This window comes from Opisthorchis viverrini (genome assembly GCF_000715545.1).
Source record: "Opisthorchis viverrini unplaced genomic scaffold opera_v5_153, whole genome shotgun sequence".
Lineage (NCBI taxonomy): Eukaryota > Metazoa > Platyhelminthes > Trematoda > Opisthorchiida > Opisthorchiidae > Opisthorchis > Opisthorchis viverrini.
The window spans coordinates 1,077,444-1,096,762 of NW_008751810.1; the positions used below are offsets into that span (position 1 = coordinate 1,077,444).

The 19,319-nt window shown below is 46.0% G+C and overlaps 1 protein-coding gene across 1 annotated transcript in view; it reads left to right on the forward strand.

The window, feature by feature from the left end:
• Positions 1-12,694: 12,694 nt before the first annotated feature.
• T265_14188 (hypothetical protein) overlaps positions 12,695-19,319 on the forward strand; it is a gene marked incomplete at both ends in the record, with an annotated part of 21,257 nt that continues 14,632 nt past the window's right edge. Inside the window, 3 exons of the mRNA XM_009172417.1 lie at positions 12,695-12,905; positions 12,946-13,042; positions 13,078-13,242. Of these exons, the coding sequence (XP_009170681.1) occupies positions 12,703-12,905; positions 12,946-13,042; positions 13,078-13,242 (465 nt within the window). The remainder of the gene's footprint in view (positions 12,906-12,945; positions 13,043-13,077; positions 13,243-19,319) is intronic.

Genomic DNA, 19,319 nt, shown 5'->3' on the forward strand with positions numbered 1-19,319 from the left:
CTTCAATAGGCGTGTTAACCACAAGTTTTGGAAAAACTTCATGTAGAGGAAAATTTTGGGAGCCCAGGTGACGTAGATGGTCGTCGGCTGGTTAGCCGAGCTGGGCAATTTGAATGAAAACGCTTATCATCAGTCAAGGTGACATCATCAGTGCGTTGTTGCTGGGAGTATTGGTGCGTAGAAGTGTGTTGATGTTTGTGCACAACGATGCGTACATACCTCGGGTGGTCGTGGTACGCTAGCCATAGATTTCTATCCCATCCCAATCTATATCATCCTTTGACTGTAAAGCTTTACTGAAATTACCTGACCTGCTACTACAGTGAGGCACATGTGTTATCATCTGATACTGCTGCCATTAACGTTCAATGAAGAAAACGTACATCCTCCCTACTTGAGACCACTTAATGAATAATAGAAGCCGAATAGATGGGCGAAACCCTGTTTGGTACAAGCAGCAAAAGCGCCGTGTATTAGTTCGCCACAGGTAGGAGTGTGGGGTAATTTCTATGAATAGATGTGGTAACAGCTGGTACAGAACTAATAGCCAACGTCGGTTACTTGTCGCCTGGATAGAGTCACACATCTCTGAAGGCCATGTCAAAATCCTCTAAATCTGGCAAACACCCAAGACGATTCCCCGTTTGATTGTTTCTTGTACGGTCAAGATCCTTGAGAAGTGATGCTGAGTGCATCAGTTCCAAATCACCAGTTTTTGAAAGCCAACTGCTTCGCACTCTAGAGTGTTACTAAGTAAGCTTTCGCTGTCATTTAACTTCTTGTAAGTCAACCAGGCACAACGTCACATGAGCACTGCGACTAAAAGGATGTCTGAGTGAATTACAGGTTTTGACTGTCGTTCCTTCCTTTAATTGAGTCAGAATTGCAATAATTTGATTGGATAAGGTCACCTTAAGCCTGAGAGCATAATTTATTAGCTTCTAATTATTACTAGAAAAAATGAGAGGCGATTTTGTAATCTGTCGGTGGTTGAGTCTGCACCAATTAAGAGCACATTAAGAGCTACCAAGTGTGACCGTCGATATGCCAGTTATGCCCGCGTAAAAACCTGGTGCTCTTACATTCAGTTATGTAGAGTACGAGTGGATACCACGTAAGTGTGGTTAACTGCGGTATTCACCTTGTTATGGTCACTCTCAAATGCGGCAATTATCAACCCATGGTACCAAACCGATGGTACTTTTGCCGAAACTATGAGATTTTGAAGTTAAAAATTTGCAGAAAGTTAGCCTAGTTTCACTTCACTTTTAGGAATGTTGCTCACAAAAGTTCAAACACCTTGAACAATTATTAGAGTCATCCACACACCAAGATCGGCAAGACCGTAGATTCATGTGAAATCAACGCTTCCGTGCGACGTTGGTTATGGGGCCCTGACTGTGCCGAATAGCCCGATCCAGTGGCAAACAGCGGTCATTCGTCAGCATGGCCATATGCGTTGTTGTTAACCTGGGCTACGCATCATAACTGCTAGACCTGCATCTTCAAACTAGGCTGTCGAGACGGCATGTAGTCATTGACAATAAGCAATTCTAAAACTGATTGGGCTATCTTTAAGCACAGACCGAAACTTCCAGAAACAGCCATTGCCATGCAAATTTTGGGAAAGGGAAATTATGGCACATGACAATATTTCTTCGAGACGTCATTAACTTTCCAGACAGTCATGTTTCGTTAAAATTTATTTTAGCACATTCATGGTCTACTTTGTGCGCAAGTTGTAATGACTGCGACGGCTCATTGTAGTCCGTCTACATATGCGGTGAAAGATCTCTTAAAAAGTTAGTTTCTGCGCGTTCTTCCACCTAATCGTCTGTAAACGAAAATTATATCAATTTATTGACACTCTTTGAGAAACGGCCGTTTACGACCTTTGCATGAAACGATCTTCTCTAATACTTCCAAGTGTCCTGCCAGAGAGTCGAAGATCTTGAATCTGTCTCAGCCAGTGGGTTTAGTGAATTTTTTCGTGACAGAACACACTCACTAACGGGAGCGTAACCTTCCAAAAAGGCTGGTTTTTAACAGGCTCCCCGCCAACTGGGCCGGGCACGGGTATTGCCCAAATGAGATATCTCCGATTAGCTCGTCGAGCGCCAAATCTCATTTTTATATAGGCCAAAACATGAGTTTTATTACTTAGATAGACTTCATTTCGTTGGTTGTCGCAAACACCCCGCTAATCAAACGGCGTTTTGTTGGTGTAATTGAAAGGCGGTTGTTTAAGCCACGTGCACTCAAAAGTAGCTCCTGTTAAAGATTTCCATGCTTTATAAACGCTGATGTCGCACGGGAAACCAACTGTCTTGGGTATATTCCTTCAGAGCGTCTGACTTTTACTACGTGGGTGCAAGCCGTACAACCTTCATTAGGCGGAATGCCATGCGTGCCTCAATGAACGTGAACAGCGTACGCCATTCCGCAAGCAGTTCAACTTGTTCACGGGTATGGTGGGTATGCAAAATTATATCAGGCCGTTCTTTACAAATAGAATGACGTTGAAAGTGAAAGCTTCCAAAGCTGTGCTCGGCCGCGACGGAACATTTTATTCTCTACGTCAGTGGAGCCGCTGGAAAGTAATTGGTGTCCGTAAACATTTTATTTTCCTGAGGGCAATTCCAAGTTGAAGCCAACATACGTTTCAGCCGATGGTACGCATTGAAAACATGGCCAAGTGAGTGATTATTTACTGGATGATAATCACGTGGATTTTGTCGTGACTAAGAAATCCCTCAGGGAACCACCCCTTGCTTTGTATCGTGTTGAAGTCCCAACTAACTGTACGTCACTTGCGGGCGGGCAATTCATACGTGACAACCATCTCAAAAACACGACCAGGCGTGCGGGAAGGCATGTGCTCCGCGTCGACAGCCTCCAAAACGCCATCGAGAAGTTCATCTGGCATAACGACTGACTCATGTGCGGGTACGAGGCCTATTAGACTTATCCCTGTGACCAGCGAAGACTTATGCGGGACGGAGTCCTTGCTTTTCGGCTGTCTTATTGCATGAGGACGCAGTCAAGTTCTCGAGCGCATCAGCGAAAGTACGCCAAAAGTGAAGTACCATTACGTTGATTTATACAACGTGAACAACATGCTGTTAACAGCAAGTATTTTTAATGCAACTTCCGAAATTACCTCAAACGGTCATCGAGTCGGCTAGCACACCTACCGGCACTTCCGATCAACCTGTACAACAGCCCTGCGTGCAAATGTTTCTGGTGGTCACGTGTCATTTATTTTCCAACTATAAGTTAAGTATTCACACGTGCACTGCCAAGATAGATTTTATATTCATCGACAACGACCACGGCGGTGCATACTTCAGTCCGTGTTGCCAGAGAATCACTCATCAACGATAGAAGGGTTGGCAGACAGCTTGAATGCCGGCTCAGAAAAGCGAAGCGGTTAAAGACAAACCAAAAAGCTGTAAAAGACTAATTTTGCACCTACAGCTGATGTTACTGTATCATCTATTACGTTGGAAATGAAATTCCCACGTTTATTATGTCCACATTTTTAAACCTCGCCCCAATTTTGTGTATAGTGCGTATATATGAAGTGACGTTTATTTGTCCTTACCACTTCACCCATTTGGCCCTGAGGTCATCCGGCCATTTGTGGCCGACTTTGCACGTGTGACTGTCGCACGTGGGAGCCTGTTTGCTCCCTTGCTTTGTACTTTTGTAGTCCAAGTGGGCCGTTTGTTTTGGACGCATATCTACGGTCAAGGTTTGTATAATCTGTTAATTTCACTTACACTAATAGTACCGTATAGAAGCCCAGCTCCGAATTTGTTTTGCCTGCCCGGAGGTTCTGGTGTTACGCGTCACTCCAAAATACCGTTCGCTCGTTACACGCACGTTATTATCCTACTACTGACACGTACAGTATGTCCAGCGTTGAAGGACGATAGTCCCGAAGCTAGGTGTTAATCTATTCATACGAGCGATGTCCCCTGTTTTCTTGATTGCCTGCCAACTCACCCGGCTGCTTCATTAGGTCCTCGGGACAGATTATCATAACACAGATACTGCCTTGATAACAACCTTTATCAGTTTTATTGCAAACAACTGCGGGCATGCGCACCAGTTAAATGCCATTTTGCACCGAAAACATTTGCTTTAGCCACCAGTGTGTCTCGCGAGTGCAGGCCATCATCTATCAGGAAATTAACCAGAAGGGCTTGCTGAAATATGAAATTCTTCATCTAAATTAAAGGCCATCCAAGAGTTTCCCTCAAGATTGTTGCAACTAAATATTTCCATAGAACTTCGCAGCCAGTCGAAGAACGTAATTTAGAATTTAATTGAGCGTACTCGTTATTAAAACCTTGCATTCTAATTGCAAGATGACTAAAGACCTCACTATCCTTTTTTACAGTAAGTTATCCTACTGTGCAGCCGTTTTTGTACTCGTCGATCCCTGTCGTGACCTGCGGGTTACGATGGTACTAAAGACCTCACTATCCTTTTTTACAGTAAGTTATCCTACTGTGCAGCCGTTTTTGTACTCGTCGATCCCTGTCGTGACCCTGCGGGTTACGATGGTCGATAATACGCAAGGCTAAGCCGCACCAGGAACGCCAACGGATGGCATCCAGACCAAGTGCAGAAAACGCTGTGTTTTCATCATTTAATATATTACGTGCCAATTTGCTGAAAATTAGTGCCAATCACACACGCTACAGCTGTCTGGTGCAACGCCGGAAAGTGAATAATATTACCGTAATAAAATGAAAATTCACTCGGGTGCTGCTTTAACGGTGCACATTCCACGCAATGTCTCCACGCATTCATCAAATGGACGGAACGGCTACAGCCATGGGTACACGTGCAGAAAATCCCAGGGTGTTTGAATCCTATGGAGGTAGCCTCAACCAAAAATTTGGACCACATCAGAAATGGCTTGCATTCAAGTTTTGTTAGCCTGAGCTCCCTCTATACCCAACATTACACGTGGTAACGGGATCTCAACATTGACACATAAATGTAGACACCGACCCTCCATTGACAATCATGACACTGGATAAGTATCTGGTAAGTTAGCTTTCCCAAGTTTGATGTGTTTAAACGCCTTCACCAAAGATATACACAAGATCAAACTGGTCGCGCATTTTCAGTTTTTGAATTTTGTTTTGAATGAAAGTGATTTGCAGAAACCTTTAAACACGTGAACAAAAGTGACGGTGTTATATGTATATCAAATAACACTTCACGAACAATGGTTTTATTAACCCCAGACGCGGGCATTGCAGAGCGATATCACATACATTTATGGCCTTGAAAGAAGATCGGCGGCTACTGTTTTTGTTTTGATTTTGTAAGGCGCTGCGAAGCTGACGGCGTTTGTTGGAAGGTATTCCAATGGCTTAACACAATCGATTAACCCCAAAATTGTGAACGTAATCACAAGGGTAGATAGTCGGACATAGTTGGCCATACTGTAACTTCTACAACAACCCGCCTATAATTTTTGTGCCAGCTACTCGGATAAGCTAATCCCAGAATGCAAATGGTAGTGGTGCAAGTGTGGTTCAGCGTCAGGAAAACGCTTAAGCAGGTCGGTTTACTAGGAAGAGATCAAAGTTAGTGGCGCTGCTGCACCGTTCTACCAAAGTTTGTTTCAATAATCACAAAATGATTGGCTCGTCTCAGTGGGTTGATGCCGAAAGTGATGTGAAGCAGGGGATCATTATTGCCAGCAAGATTTGAAATTTTTCATTTGTTTTACTGGACTTGAGTTAATATTACTGAAATCAACTGAGATAATTAAGTGGATGAGTTGCGGACTAGTCAGAGATAGACGGAGATGCCGCTCAAATCGCTAGGATAGTTGATCACGCAGTCTTTTTTACAAACTTTTATACGTGCCATTATAGAAATTGTGGCTGCTCTTAGCTCTTCTCGTCCTTATTACAGCCACCTGACAATCGCGCTGATTCATCGGTAGACTTAGGAGAACGTGCTTCTTCATCGTGGTCATATTTCTTTTCGAACTCTGCTGGCCTCACCAACATTGTATGTTATAAATTTTCCCCTTGATTCAAACATGAAGCTTTTGTAGGAGAATGGCCCTGGACCACAAACTGGCGGTGAGGCGGTGTTAACGCGCTCAAAACAGTCGTTCGGATGGTCGGCCCATGGACCGTCACCCTATCTTCGGGCGCTCTAATTCTGTGTATAGTGTCCTGTTCAGGCGTTCTATTTGTGTGAGAATACATTCATCATCGTCCATTTGGCGGGTACTTTTCTAGGCTGCAGAATCACGTGGCTGAATCACTAAAATAGCGTGTGTTCGGTTTGTTCTTCTCACTGCCTCACGTATTTCGTACACGTATCGGAATATTATCAATGCCGTAGCCTAAGCTGCCGACTTCCTCTCCAAGAAAAACGGTGTGCTTCACATATTCTATTGGCCAACATCCTGCCTGCTTGGCTTTGTGAGCTATAGAAAATACCCACCATCCTGGAATATTTTAGCGACTATTACTTTCAGTTCAAAGCAACTAAACTTTGAATCTTTTCTTAGTGGAGTCATGCCGACCTTACTATCCCAGTGCTCACCTCCCCTGCTGCAAAATTATTTATCATTTTGTGGCAGCGTCCAATTTAGTACTCATCATTGTCCGGGCTCCGAAAATTCTGGACTGTGGTGACTTAATCTTGACTGTTCCGTTGTGTCGACTACGTGCCGTGAACAATGGAAGTGTTTAAATGCCTCACCCATTTTCGTTTAACCTTAGATGACAACACCTGTCAGCTGGTAAATAGTATTTTTCGATCAGGAAATGCGATGAAATATAATTCTGCAATGTTTGTTTCATGTAATATCAACGCATGCTAAGGCCACACGTTGCTGCTATTGTCACGTGCCATGCTGTCGCTGTGTTAGGTCGTTCTATTCAGACAGCTCTTAACTCTCACCGTGGTTAAAGTTGCACTTGTGCTAATAAATAATGTTTAGTTTATTCCCAACTTGTGGGTGGCATACCGTCCGGCATGATCATAGTTTTACAGTCAGAAAGGAGCATGACTGGGGGATCTGTGGGGGAGCGGATTGCACAAAAAGAGGACATTGTCATAAACATTGGGGAATACCCGAAGATAAAGTAAAAATAGGTTTCTTTTCCAACTTGATGAGAACAATGTGCATGAAGTCCGACTAATTCAAAGACAGCCAGGTGGCATGAACTAGAACTGAAAACCATTGCTGGCCATGAGTGACCTTGGGCGGTTAGGTGAATGACTGGATTCACAACGAGCAAAAGTGTAGATGGAGATGGGACAATTCAAATTGGGAGCACATGGCAAGTTTTGTCTAATAAATGTGGTTTAATCTGAAAGTAAGCAGACTCGCTGGTTGCACTGTTGAGGGGAAGTCAGGTGCAGGATGGGGGCAAGTTGCTAATACATAGGGCAACCAGAACTCCGTATACACATTTGGACTTGTGCAGCAGGCAAGCCGAAATTGCAGCAGAAAAGCCAGGCTAGCCAAATCTGAGCGAAAATTCATTGAGTACGGAATAGCTCGACCTAGAGTCGGGGCTGGATGAAAACTGCTCGAAGTTGTGGATAAAGACTTGAGTGGGCGAGGGGTTGCGGTCGAGATCCTGGAGAAAATAGTTGCGGGAGTGCCATCTCACTGGGTGTGACAGTGCCATGCCACACTTTGGGACTGGGGCAGCAGGCAAGCCGAAATTGCAGCAGAAAAGCCAGGCTAGCCAAATCTGAGCGAAAATTCATTGAGTACGGAATAGCTCGACCTAGAGTCGGGGCTGGATGAAAACTGCTCGAAGTTGTGGATAAAGACTTGAGTGGGCGAGGGGTTGCGGTCGAGATCCTGGAGAAAATAGTTGCGGGAGTGCCATCTCACTGGGTGTGACAGTGCCATGCCATCATCGCACTGACATGCTTCGGTTTATGGATAGCCCCGTAACGGTCGTCAAGGGTTGGAGAGATGATACGCAGCTCCGTGGCAGCTGGTTCTAGGTGAGACGGGGATTGACACATGGAGTCATGCAGATGTAGACTCACGGATATTTTCCATTTTGTTGGAGGACCGTGCGAGTGTAGACCGGACACCGGCCCGTTTTAATAAATAACAGTTCCAAGGGGTGTTTGGGCAAATGCAGTCGAGATTTGAAGGCAAGGAGAAAGAAATAGTACGAAAGCAGCAGCGCATGGCGGGTGTTAGGAGGCATACGATATAACGGCGTTGACAGAAAAACTCTGAAAAGGGATGACAGCAAGCTAAATGGACCCAAGAAACGTGGATACGCTTGCTGATCTAGAAGCCAAGTACTAGTTGGGCCAGAGTAGGTGCCTAGTTTTAGGAATGTGAAAACTCTGCCGTCGAGGTAGCTAGAAGGGAGGCTGGCTTTTGAACTAGTTGAGAACGGACGGTATTTTTTGCTCACCAAAGCGTCATGACATCAGGTTTTTGTTGTGCAGAAAGAGGGGTTAATGTCAGCAGTGACAGTGGACAAGTAAAACAAGCGGACAAGCAGCAGCTTCCCAGATAATTGATAATAATCGTAGCTCAACTGAGGTCTACTACGTCAACCTGGCAGGAAAGTAAGATTAAGGATCACCAGTCACCGAGTCGATGCTTTCAAGTCCAGAAAACTAATGGTGCATGGCAAAAAAACAGCCACTAAGTGCTAGCTATGACTGCTTGTAATCAGGAAATCATAGGTTATTAGCGTTTTGCGTACATGATTGCTCTAGATAACAAGAGGGAAGATCGTGTGTGCTATGTTTGAATGATGAAGTGGACTAGGGATGGTGTGAACCCACTAAGACGAAAGTGGCAACAACTTGCACGTCGATGTTAGCCGTGAGTCTCGCAAGTACTCGCAGGCTAGCCCACGCATGAATGTTTTTGTAATATTTTTTGTATATTTTTAAAACAAACGAGAGGACAGCTGTCGTCCGTTTGTATTTCTTGGTGTTGTGGGACAAGTTACAACCGGAACAAAGCCAATCCAGCTACAGACAAACAGCAACGCCGCTCTTTTTTGGTTTTCCCGAATAAAGGCCAGGCTCGGAACCACCGGCGATGGGCAATACACCCGGGCTACTGGGGGGCGGCGAGTATAAGAACGCACCACGGTGCAACGTAACAGGGCGCCCCCCCCTGCAGGGCGTACCCGTCCACCACACGAGGTCTTCATCCCTCGTGCATGCTACCAGATATACAGGTTGGAACACTATGCAACCAGTCATAAGTGCGGTTTGTGCATTAATAAATAACTCAAGCTACCAGATATTTTATCCGGCCGTTGGGAAAGCCAGGCCAGTGAAACAGCTCAGTAATTTCGAACAAGCAACCAGCCACTGGAAGTGGCAAGTCGCGGGAGCAAATGAAACATCAACTACCTTTCGGGCAATGGGAGTAGAATGGAGATGTTTAGAGCCTGTGTACTATGGCTAAACGAAGACGTAGCATTGGTGGGAACCACTTTGTAAAGTAGAGGTGAACCAGTGTTATGTGCATGTGTGAATGATTGGGCTGTGGGGCCAAACAAGTATTTTATTCATAGCGCATCTTCAGACCCACCATTTGATGTGTGCGCTGCGCGTGTTCGATGGATGCAGAATGGTTCAGAACAGCGAGGAACTTAGGCTTCAGTTTGGTCGAGGTTAGTTAAATCCAGTCAAAGCAAAGCACCATACATTAAATAGAGCTGACAGAATTAGCCAGGGGAGGGACCAGGCTTGAAGAACTAGGAAAAATTTGGCTGTGTACAAAAGCTTAAGACCGAAGGAAGAAGATGCAACCAGGTCAGTGGAGACGGGCATGATAGTTAGATAAAGTGGCAGGTTATAGATATGAACACTTGGGAGGGTTGTTTTCACACTTGTGGACTAATGCTAAGGGCTTCAGGCTGGTAAGCGTAAGTTCTAGGACTTAGTGACAGGACAGTAAGAGTGAGCGCAGATTAGAAGGACTTCGGGCCTATTTAAAGAAAAGTGTCTAGTGTAAGCTGAGGCGCGAAAAGGCGCTCAGCTCCCTCGATAGAAAGTTAGGAATCGATGGCCTTTCGAAAGCCTACGTGAGATGAGATAGTACGGATATGGGAGGGGAGCTTGTTCCATGGTTTAGAATGAAGGCAAACGAAAAAGTTTTGTCTAAAGACAGTTCGACATGTCGACAGTGAGAGTAAACATCCAGAGTTACGGATATTATAGGGAGTACATGAAGAAAATTCAGAGCAGCAGTCAGCTATGTAAGTCCACCGGTAGATTAAGCGATGCAGAAGGCCTAGATTCAACCTGATGCGCCTTGGTAATAAGGGATCCAGCCCAGGTGAAAAGCAGCGGAGACGATACGGTACTGTGGATGACACCGGAAACAGGGACTTAGTAAACGAGCGCTGCACATTCTCCACAGCAGTCCGGCATGTTTGTGAATACCGTGACTCGGATTCAGGGCCGGATTCAAAGATGAGTCTTACCAATTGTTTAAAAATAGTAATTAAGCAGGATTTATTATGGAAGGATCGAAGAATGTAAGCACAAAGCCTGCTAGCTTTAGCCACTCTGTACCTTGCATGTTGGTTGAAGCTAAATTTACAGGAATACCTAAGTCCTAGGTCTCTCACTTCTGGAAGAGTAGGAATGGTAATTAATTTTGGTTTTACAGATACCGTATTAAGTGGTCCACTGCCGCAGTTTTAAGTTCGGAGCGCACACTTTTACACGGTATTACAGACGATAAACTGGATCGGGGCTTTCACTCTTGATTCCCGGACAGTGTGCTTGTCATTCAGTGGCTTTAGTTTGCACGAAAATTACAAGCGAAAAAGGGGGTGAGGTGTCCTCCTTTGATTTTCCAGCGTTGGAAATAAGATTTCAAGGGCGAGGTCCCTCACAAAAGAGCATCTAAAAATAACTTGAGCTGAGTTCTAGATGCATCATCAAAAACCGTCCCTGAAAAAGTTCTTCAATGGACCAACTACCCGAAATAACAGCGATAATTTTCCGAAGGATGTGTGCCTTCTTAGCTTTGAAATCGTTTTACTATATTATTGCCGTGTATCAGCGGGGGTAAAAATATGAAGGACTTATTGGCCAACTCTTGGTTAAGCAGGGCGTACGCCAGTATTGGGGCTCTCTGTGGTGAAGGTAGCCTGGTGGAAATGCCTTAAGCCACTCGCTACGAATTTCCTCATCAGCGAATTTCGGGCCGGCCTGATACACTTGCTCAATAAGAGTTAGGTCCTTGTTGCTATCTAGATAGACCATTTGGTTGATGCATCCAACGCGCATTCTGATATATGCCCCACAGAACTGGAATTCCATGCTAGCAACACGGTGGAAAGTGCTCGGGTTAAAATGAAGAGGGGCGCAATCCCCTCGAACCTATTTTTTAGGGTGAGGTAATAAGAGCTTGCTTGAAGAAGGACAGATACCCAAATGTTTTCTGCTACCTAACTTCCGATCCACTTTTACCATATGGTGGAGATGCACACACATTTCACCACTAAAAGGAAGGTATCAGTTCATTGACTGCTGCCTTGTGGCGTCCACATCCGTTTACAGAGCGCTGGAATCGGAACTCCGGAGTTCCAAGCTGTCTGCAAGAAGTAGACATGGACTTGGAAACGCAATATGAAGGACTTCGACGAAGATCGGAAAGAGGAGTGGTCCTAATAAGCACCCATGGGGAACTCCGATGGAATCGCTGGAGAAGAGGGATAAGTTGACACAACTTTATATTGGAACGTTCCCCTTTATTGGAAAACACTAACTCCTCTCCTCTAATCACTTTATCCCGTGTGTGGAACTCAATCGAATGATTTGAGAAATAGTAACTGGGGCTTACAAAGCATGTACTTTGTTTCTTGGTTAGGCTGCCACAAAAATGATCTGGGAGGATCCATGCTACACCGGGGTGTATCAGTGTTTGCAATTAGGTGATTTGAGATGACCCGCTTCGGAATGCGTTCCATTATTCCGCACTGTATACTAGTGGGGATAATTGATTTGTACCACCCCAGAGCCAGGAAGTCACCAGATTTGTAGACTGGCGTGACTACCAACTCCCTCCAAGCAGACGGAAGGTTGCCCTCGTCGACAGACTGACGAAACTCCAGGTAGAAATGATTAACCAATGTGATTCACGTTTGTTCAGGATTGTTGAGTGAGCACACTTCTTGCTCCAACGCAACGAAGGGCTTCGTTTCGTGCATGGGATGGTGGCAATCTTCATCTTCGTATAGAAGTTCAGTTAGAGGTAGTTTATATTGACCTCTTGAAAAGATTAGATGTGAGGGTTTAGCAGTGACAGACTACTGGCCTGCATTGTGTCAACTGCAGGAGTCAGATACCATTATGAAGCGTGGGTTTCCAATGGAGTAAAAATTATCTACTTCGAATACCAGGTATCTGGAGTAACCTTCATTACGTAGTTGTCCATGTTGCGTCCAGGAGCCAGTTCACGTCAAATATATATTCTTTTGTTACATGAGTTCTTGCGTTAGAGTGCATACTGCTCGTTGCTAGGACTTTATGGGACGGCGTTGTACCCTTTTTGGTTTGTGCCTTCCAGTTGAAACGGTGCCCATGAAAAGGAGGAATAAATCTTTGGCGAATAAAGCTTTGGCGAAAGTCTCGATCCTGTGTATCAGTCCGTGAATCCACGATAGCGTATCATGGGCCGTTGAAGGCCGCTCGATGACGATTGGTTCCATAAGTGGGGCTGTGGCTTGTCCCCGAAACTCGTGCTGGCTCGGCGTGCGTCGTGTGATGTCTACTGCGCAGAGTCTGTTCACGACTTTGAAAGTAAGTCTGATACCGAGGAACATGTTATCTCCACAGGGTTTGTCGGTGATTGTTACTGGCGGCGCCTCAGGCTTGGGACTCGCTACTGCGAAAAGGTATGTCTGTTAACCTCGACGACCTACATATTACATGCAGGTTGCTAGACAGCGGATGTAGAGTCCTTGTGTGTGACCTGCAAAAAACTCCAGAGTTCTCAGAAATTGAAAAAGATTGCGTTTTTCAGAAGACGGACGTATGTTATGCTCGTGCGTCATCCAATTCTTTCAGGTCACATGTGAGACAGATGCAATCAACGCCGTCAACACCGCGAAGGGACAGTTTTCAAAACTTGATGTACTTGTTAATTGTGCGGGCGTTGGTTTTGCTTGTAAGACGTTCAATGCCAAGCATAAGAAACCGCATGCATTGGACACATTCGAAAGGATAATTAAGGTGAGTTTTGATGCCAGTTTTTGTATTCTTATGACTTCGCTTTCTGCCAGCGAAATCGTCAGTAGGTGTCACACGAAAAACATATCATACCTAGCTTCCAGAATGGTTCATATGCGGTGCCATGATAGATAGTGAAGGCATCAACTCTGGACCGTTTCGGTAAACCACCGTGATCTCCCTTACCCACGAGGAATCCAAGTACAATCGCTCCCCTACTGGTTTGTGACGTTTTTTCGTTCAGCTGTAGCACACTTCCGGTACCTGGCTGCTGTGCCACACGAGGGCTGGGATACTGCTAGGTCTCCCAAGCGTAGACGGGGTTTCTGCAACGTAGTTCCTCACCACCGGTTCATTTGTACCGGAAGTAGTTACGAATGAAAGCTAATTTCCTCCGATAAGATTTACCCTGTTTTCTACAAGTACGCTCAGCTGCACACGAATTTGGTTTTGACAGGAAAGTCTTGGTGGTTCTACTCAACTAGATGTGGTGCACCAGGCCGCCTCTTTGAAGACCAACGACCGGATTCGTCCTAATTGGAGCTAGTCAGGTAGGCACAGTTCTCAAGTAACGTTCACCCTTCTGTTCTGCCTGGACCCAATCTAGGAAGATTTCGACTACTCATTTGAACTCGAATTTGGTTTTGAAACCAGACAACCTAATCCTGGTGGGTCTGGTTTGTGTTGGTTCAGGTAGAGTATAAAGCTCGGAGGCTGCGACTTCTTGATGTGCCCCAATTAGGGCGAGACCGGTCGTGGGTTGTCGCAGAGCTCTCGGTGGCCCCGTGAATAGCGTGTCACTTTTAGTGGACGGCTGTGGTTATCTCCATTCACGTTGAACTGCGTGTGGCTTATGTTCGCTTGTTCAGGGCTAGACTGGTTTGTATGTGGCGCTCCTACAAACAAGGCCCTTTGTACCGGGAAATTTTACGCAAAACCGACTTGCGACAATCTTTTCCATGGATTTACTTTCCTACTTGATGTAACCGCGTGCTTCATAGGATCGCCTCGTGTATGCAACTCGCGTTCTGTGGCTTCCTAGGCAGAAGACTTCTGTCTACGACCGGAGGCCAGAGAACAAAGTTGAACTAACCTTAAGTGTAAATTTGAAAAAGATGACGTCCGTTTACATTCGGAGTGTGGGCAAATTGGCCGCTGCCTTCACACCAAATTGGGTTCTCAGGTATGAGATGGAAAATCACGTAAACGTGAGTATTAATTCAAGGGGCAAGTCATCGTCGACAGCATAATTTGTGTTGAAGCATGTTTTGTTGCGGTGCAACCATTATTCGCTTGAAAGCCTTGTGAGGGACACAATAAAGTAGATGGTTACGGAACTGAGTGCTAACCTACCACAATCACTAGGCATTGTGGATACAGCCTGTCAGCAGAAGCGTCATCGACAAAGAGGGACTACTAAGTCTTGCAGCGTCCCCGACCACGCACATGACTTTCATATGCCACCCATCCTGGAAGATGAGTCATGCTGACCGCCCCCGGACTCTAATATTTTTCATATCCATCCTCCAAGTTACGATCGTCCGCTCCTGCTTGCGCCACTAGCTGGGCCACTCCCTTCGGCAAACGATGATCTGGTATCCGTAATACATGGCCAAACCACCTCAGTGTCGTGCGCTTCACACATTCTCCGATTGAGGTCCGTGTTGCACAACGAATACTCGTTTTCTAATAGCCTCCTTCCGGATACGCCGACACCAGCATGCACAAGTTATGGTTCTGAGACGACGGTTATTGTTCAGTTCGGCCACTCGCAGAGGCCACGTCCTACGGCCATACAAAACAACTTGCACTGTACCTTGATGCACATTCTCTGGGCTTCAGGGTTATAGAGCTTTGAAGCCACAGGTGTCCCAAATTAGCAGACGTGGCCCGTGCCTTGCGGTTTCGTGCTTTGGCCTCATCTTTCACAATACGACCGGGACTAGCACAACTTCCGAGATACACAGAACGCTCCACAACTTCGAATGCTTCTCCTTGGATTGTGACCTACTTGCTCCGTGACCTCATATCCAGGAGCGTTAACTTACACTTTGTGAGTGCAGAGCATACCAAGGGATAGGACAGCTTCGTTCTTTTCATCCGAAAAACATCCGTGTCTTTTAATCCTCTTCGCACAAGAGAACGAATTCTACATATCCCAGACCGACAATGTTTTTGTCAACAGCTGTGTGAAGGCCGCGGTTTAGAAGACCCTGTGTTCGTGTCATCTCTTCCATCACGTAATTAAATAGGGATGGTTATTGGGTTCTCTTGATGGTTACCACTTCATGTACGGGAGCTTTTAAAGGGTCCTCCGACTACTCTTCCACTCCCGGGAGTCTGAGAATTCAAGGAACTGATTCACACACTTCTGGGACATTCCTTGCTGAGCAAGAGCGTTGAGGAGAACAGACCGGTCAACTAAGTCGAATGCCCCTCAGAAATCCATGACTACTAAAATGGTTGGAATCTACAGAAGGGTCACGAAGCGAACGGCATTCTGTTGGTGGTGATGTGATCAATTCAGGTTTGCTGCTGGTACGCTATTGCATGGTACCATGTTGCCGGACGACTTTCGTTATTTCGGAAGTTGGTACTGCATAAAAACGGCGCGGTCGGCACGTAGCTGAGTTAATCGTGCGTTCGTACGGAGTCTAATCTATGTCGACCACCTAATTGAATCTCAGATGCGCTGTCCACATGTTTATTTGGACCTCCGGCAACCACAACGCCTGAGCTTTTAGCGCACAGTGACGGGGCACTCAACGGGTCATAAAACTTGCTTTTGATGATGTCAGAGCCGCAGTCGGTTTGGACGTGAGCAGACATGACAAATTGACAACAGTCAATTTTACTCCTTTGTGACTCCTTTACGGACGCTGATGAAGTGCACAGAGCAACTACCAACGGGAATCCAGTCAATCTAGGATCATTCTGCCAGATGACTCAGGATGATACTGAACCCTTTATATCCTGCGTTTAAGCTCTCTTGGTCACCAGATACGCGCAAGCGGAAGCTTTTGGAGAGTGATATGCTTGCGTACCCAATATGACAGCCAGAGCATCCTGTTGTGGTGCTTGCTTCAGAGTGCGAACGTCAAAAGCGACCAAATACGACGGCCATCAAGGCATGACGATTGATTTTGAGGTGCTTTAGGCTGCACGAGCCGGTTGACGCACTGATATTCCTGCCAGAACCGATGCAGAACGAACTGAGTCACCAGTCTTAACTGTCGGGCTTGCAAGGAATCGTTAATGGGGTGCGGAGAGGGGAAGAAAAGTATGTGGAAGCTAATGAAGGGAGGTGTGAACAGTAGCTCGCTTTTGCTTACCCCCCCTCCCGTTGTATGCAGCCAATAAGGCGACCTGGATAAGGACACCACACGATGGCCGGTGGCCCATACCTAGACAGGGGGACAATTGGGGTTCATAACCACAGCCTTTGACTCAGAAGCCTGACTACAATGCTGTGGGTAGGTGTGGCGTACTACCATTACTTGGAAGACTAGGAGGCCGTTCGTCAGACCTCTAGGTAGTAATCAACCTGATGTGAGAAACTGCGGTTGTCCATCACGCATCCTTAAGGTGCACTCACTTCGTCACGTAACAGGACAGATTGCATTTGTTAGTACAGTGCGTAGGAACAATATTACTTTTTCGGTTGATGGAGACCTGGCGCCCACCTAGTTTCTTCCTCAGGGCTCATCAGGCAGGTGTAGTCCTCAACGTCAAATCTATCTTGTACATCTTAACACCAAGTCTATTTGCACATGGTTTTATCGCTTCACCAGCGTTCTATCTTCAACTCAATTGTTACGGCGGGAGCCGCACTATAGCCAGTGTACTGTAAAACAAATGCCATTGTCTGGTACACTTTCGCACGTTTTAAAGAGTTCCCTTATTAAAACACGAACTGTTTAAGCGCTCAAGCTTGTTTATGTACATGTCCAAAGTCATGATTGCGAGTGTCAGCTATATTGGTTATGGTTGCCGGAGTCTCGTTCGCCCACGATTTGAGGAGGTGGGGTGGATAGCTGCGCATTGGATGTGGTAGCTGTTATAATTGAAGTGTAAATACAGGTTTGTCAACTGATATTTCACAGGGTGGATTGGAAGGCCAGCTGTGCATTGAATGCAACAGTTTGCGTGAATTAACGCCATCGAGGGCGTGACTGGGTCATATCTGTGCCTTTAACTGAAGTGTAAATACAGGTTTGTCAACTGATATTTCACAGGGTGGATTGGAAGGCCAGCTGTGCATTGAATGCAACAGTTTGCGTGAATTAACGCCATCGAGGGCGTGACTGGGTCATATCTGACAATGCCTTTAACCATTGATTAGTCTCGTCTTGGAGTTCCCATCCAGTGAGGCAGCACTTACTAACACAGCTGGGTTTGCTATTTCATCGCCAAGTCATTTTTTAACTTCTCCCTGCTCATACCCACCCTTCACACGGTTATGCGAAAAGATCCCCTCAAGGAGCACGTGATAAAACCGCAAGACCTATGAAGTGCGGTCAGTTCATCTGTCGTGGGTGTTATTTCTTCGAAACTATTCGGTGTACTTCAGGATTACTGATTTGGTGTTCCCATCAGACTTGCGCAATGCCACTGAGAAGCTAGTGGACCCAGAAGTCAAACGAAACTATCAGAACCAGCTCCTTGAATACCTGTCTGACGGTATGGCGTCGGATATAGACGGCCACTGGGGAAAAATATTCCAGGGCGCTTCTCAAAGCCAGAACGTCTGCTTGCGGTGCAACCCACCCAACCTCGTCCAAGTATTAGACCTCTGATAGGACCGTGTCTTTGCTGGAGACCCGGCGACAGATTCCACGTGGCCGCCACCACAACTTCACCTGACGCATCATCCAACGCCAGGTGAAACTCACTATCCGTGCACACTGAGGAGCTTGGTGGACACGAAATGCCGAAGAAGTGGAAGATGCAACCAATGCTGAAAATGTGCGCAAACTGTTCCAGTTGATTCTTTCGACTGATCCGGAAACCTCTTGTCAGCAAAATAATCAGGGACCGAAATGGCCTCTGATATGCAGCGAAACAGAACGTTTGAACCGCTGGACACGGTACTTCGAGCAGCAATTCAGCTGGCCATCTGCCACCTCCGATCCAGAAACCTGGACTTCAACAGAAAGGTGGACCGTAAATATGGAGCCGCCTTCGGTCTCAGAAGTGTTCGAATGCATTTCTCTACTCAAGCGTCATTGTGCTGCTGGTCCTGACGACCTTCCATCTGCCCTTTTCAAGGATGGCGGTGGATTCCTCAGCCAGTGCCTGTCTAGCTTATTTAGGTCTATCTGGGAGAAGGAAACCGTCCCAGACAACTGGGGTGAGTCGATAGTGGTGCCCATTTTCAAAAAGGGCACTCGCAGTGAATGTAGCAACTACAGATGTGTTAGTGTGATGCCTGTTGTGACAAGGCGTCACTGATTCTTCGCCGTCTTACGGTGGCATGCGAAGTCTTGACTCGTGAGAATCAAGTGGGATTCCGACCGGTTGGAGGCTGCGTTGACCAAATCTTCACACTCCGTCAGGTGTTAGGGCAACGCCACATGTACAGACGACCCACATTCTTGGTATTCCTTGTCTTCAAGGGTGCGTTTGATTCTGTTGATCGATCAGTGCTGTTAACTACACTTGCTCAACTGGGTATGCCCCAGGAATTTGCAAAAATAATCCGATCCCTATATTCACGTACTTTTGGGCGGGTGGGAGTGTATGGTGAGCTTTCCTAAAGCTTTCCTACAAAAAGTGGTGTCAGACAAGGATGTCCACTCTCCTCATTTTTGTCCAACTCCGTAGTTGATGAAATAATGAGGCGAACACTGGACGGTCTTCAAAAGCCCGGTGTTCAAGTTGTTGCTGGTGAGAGCCTTGTCGATCTGGAGTACGCAGATGACATTGCCCTAATCTTTGAAGACCAAAGCGAAGCATATGCCCTGTTGAATAAATTAACCACCATCATTCCATTTTTTGGCATGCGTCTTGCACCTTTAAAGTGCAAAGTCATGCTTCAGAACGTACCATCTGCGAACATATCCCTTACAATTCAAGGAGAA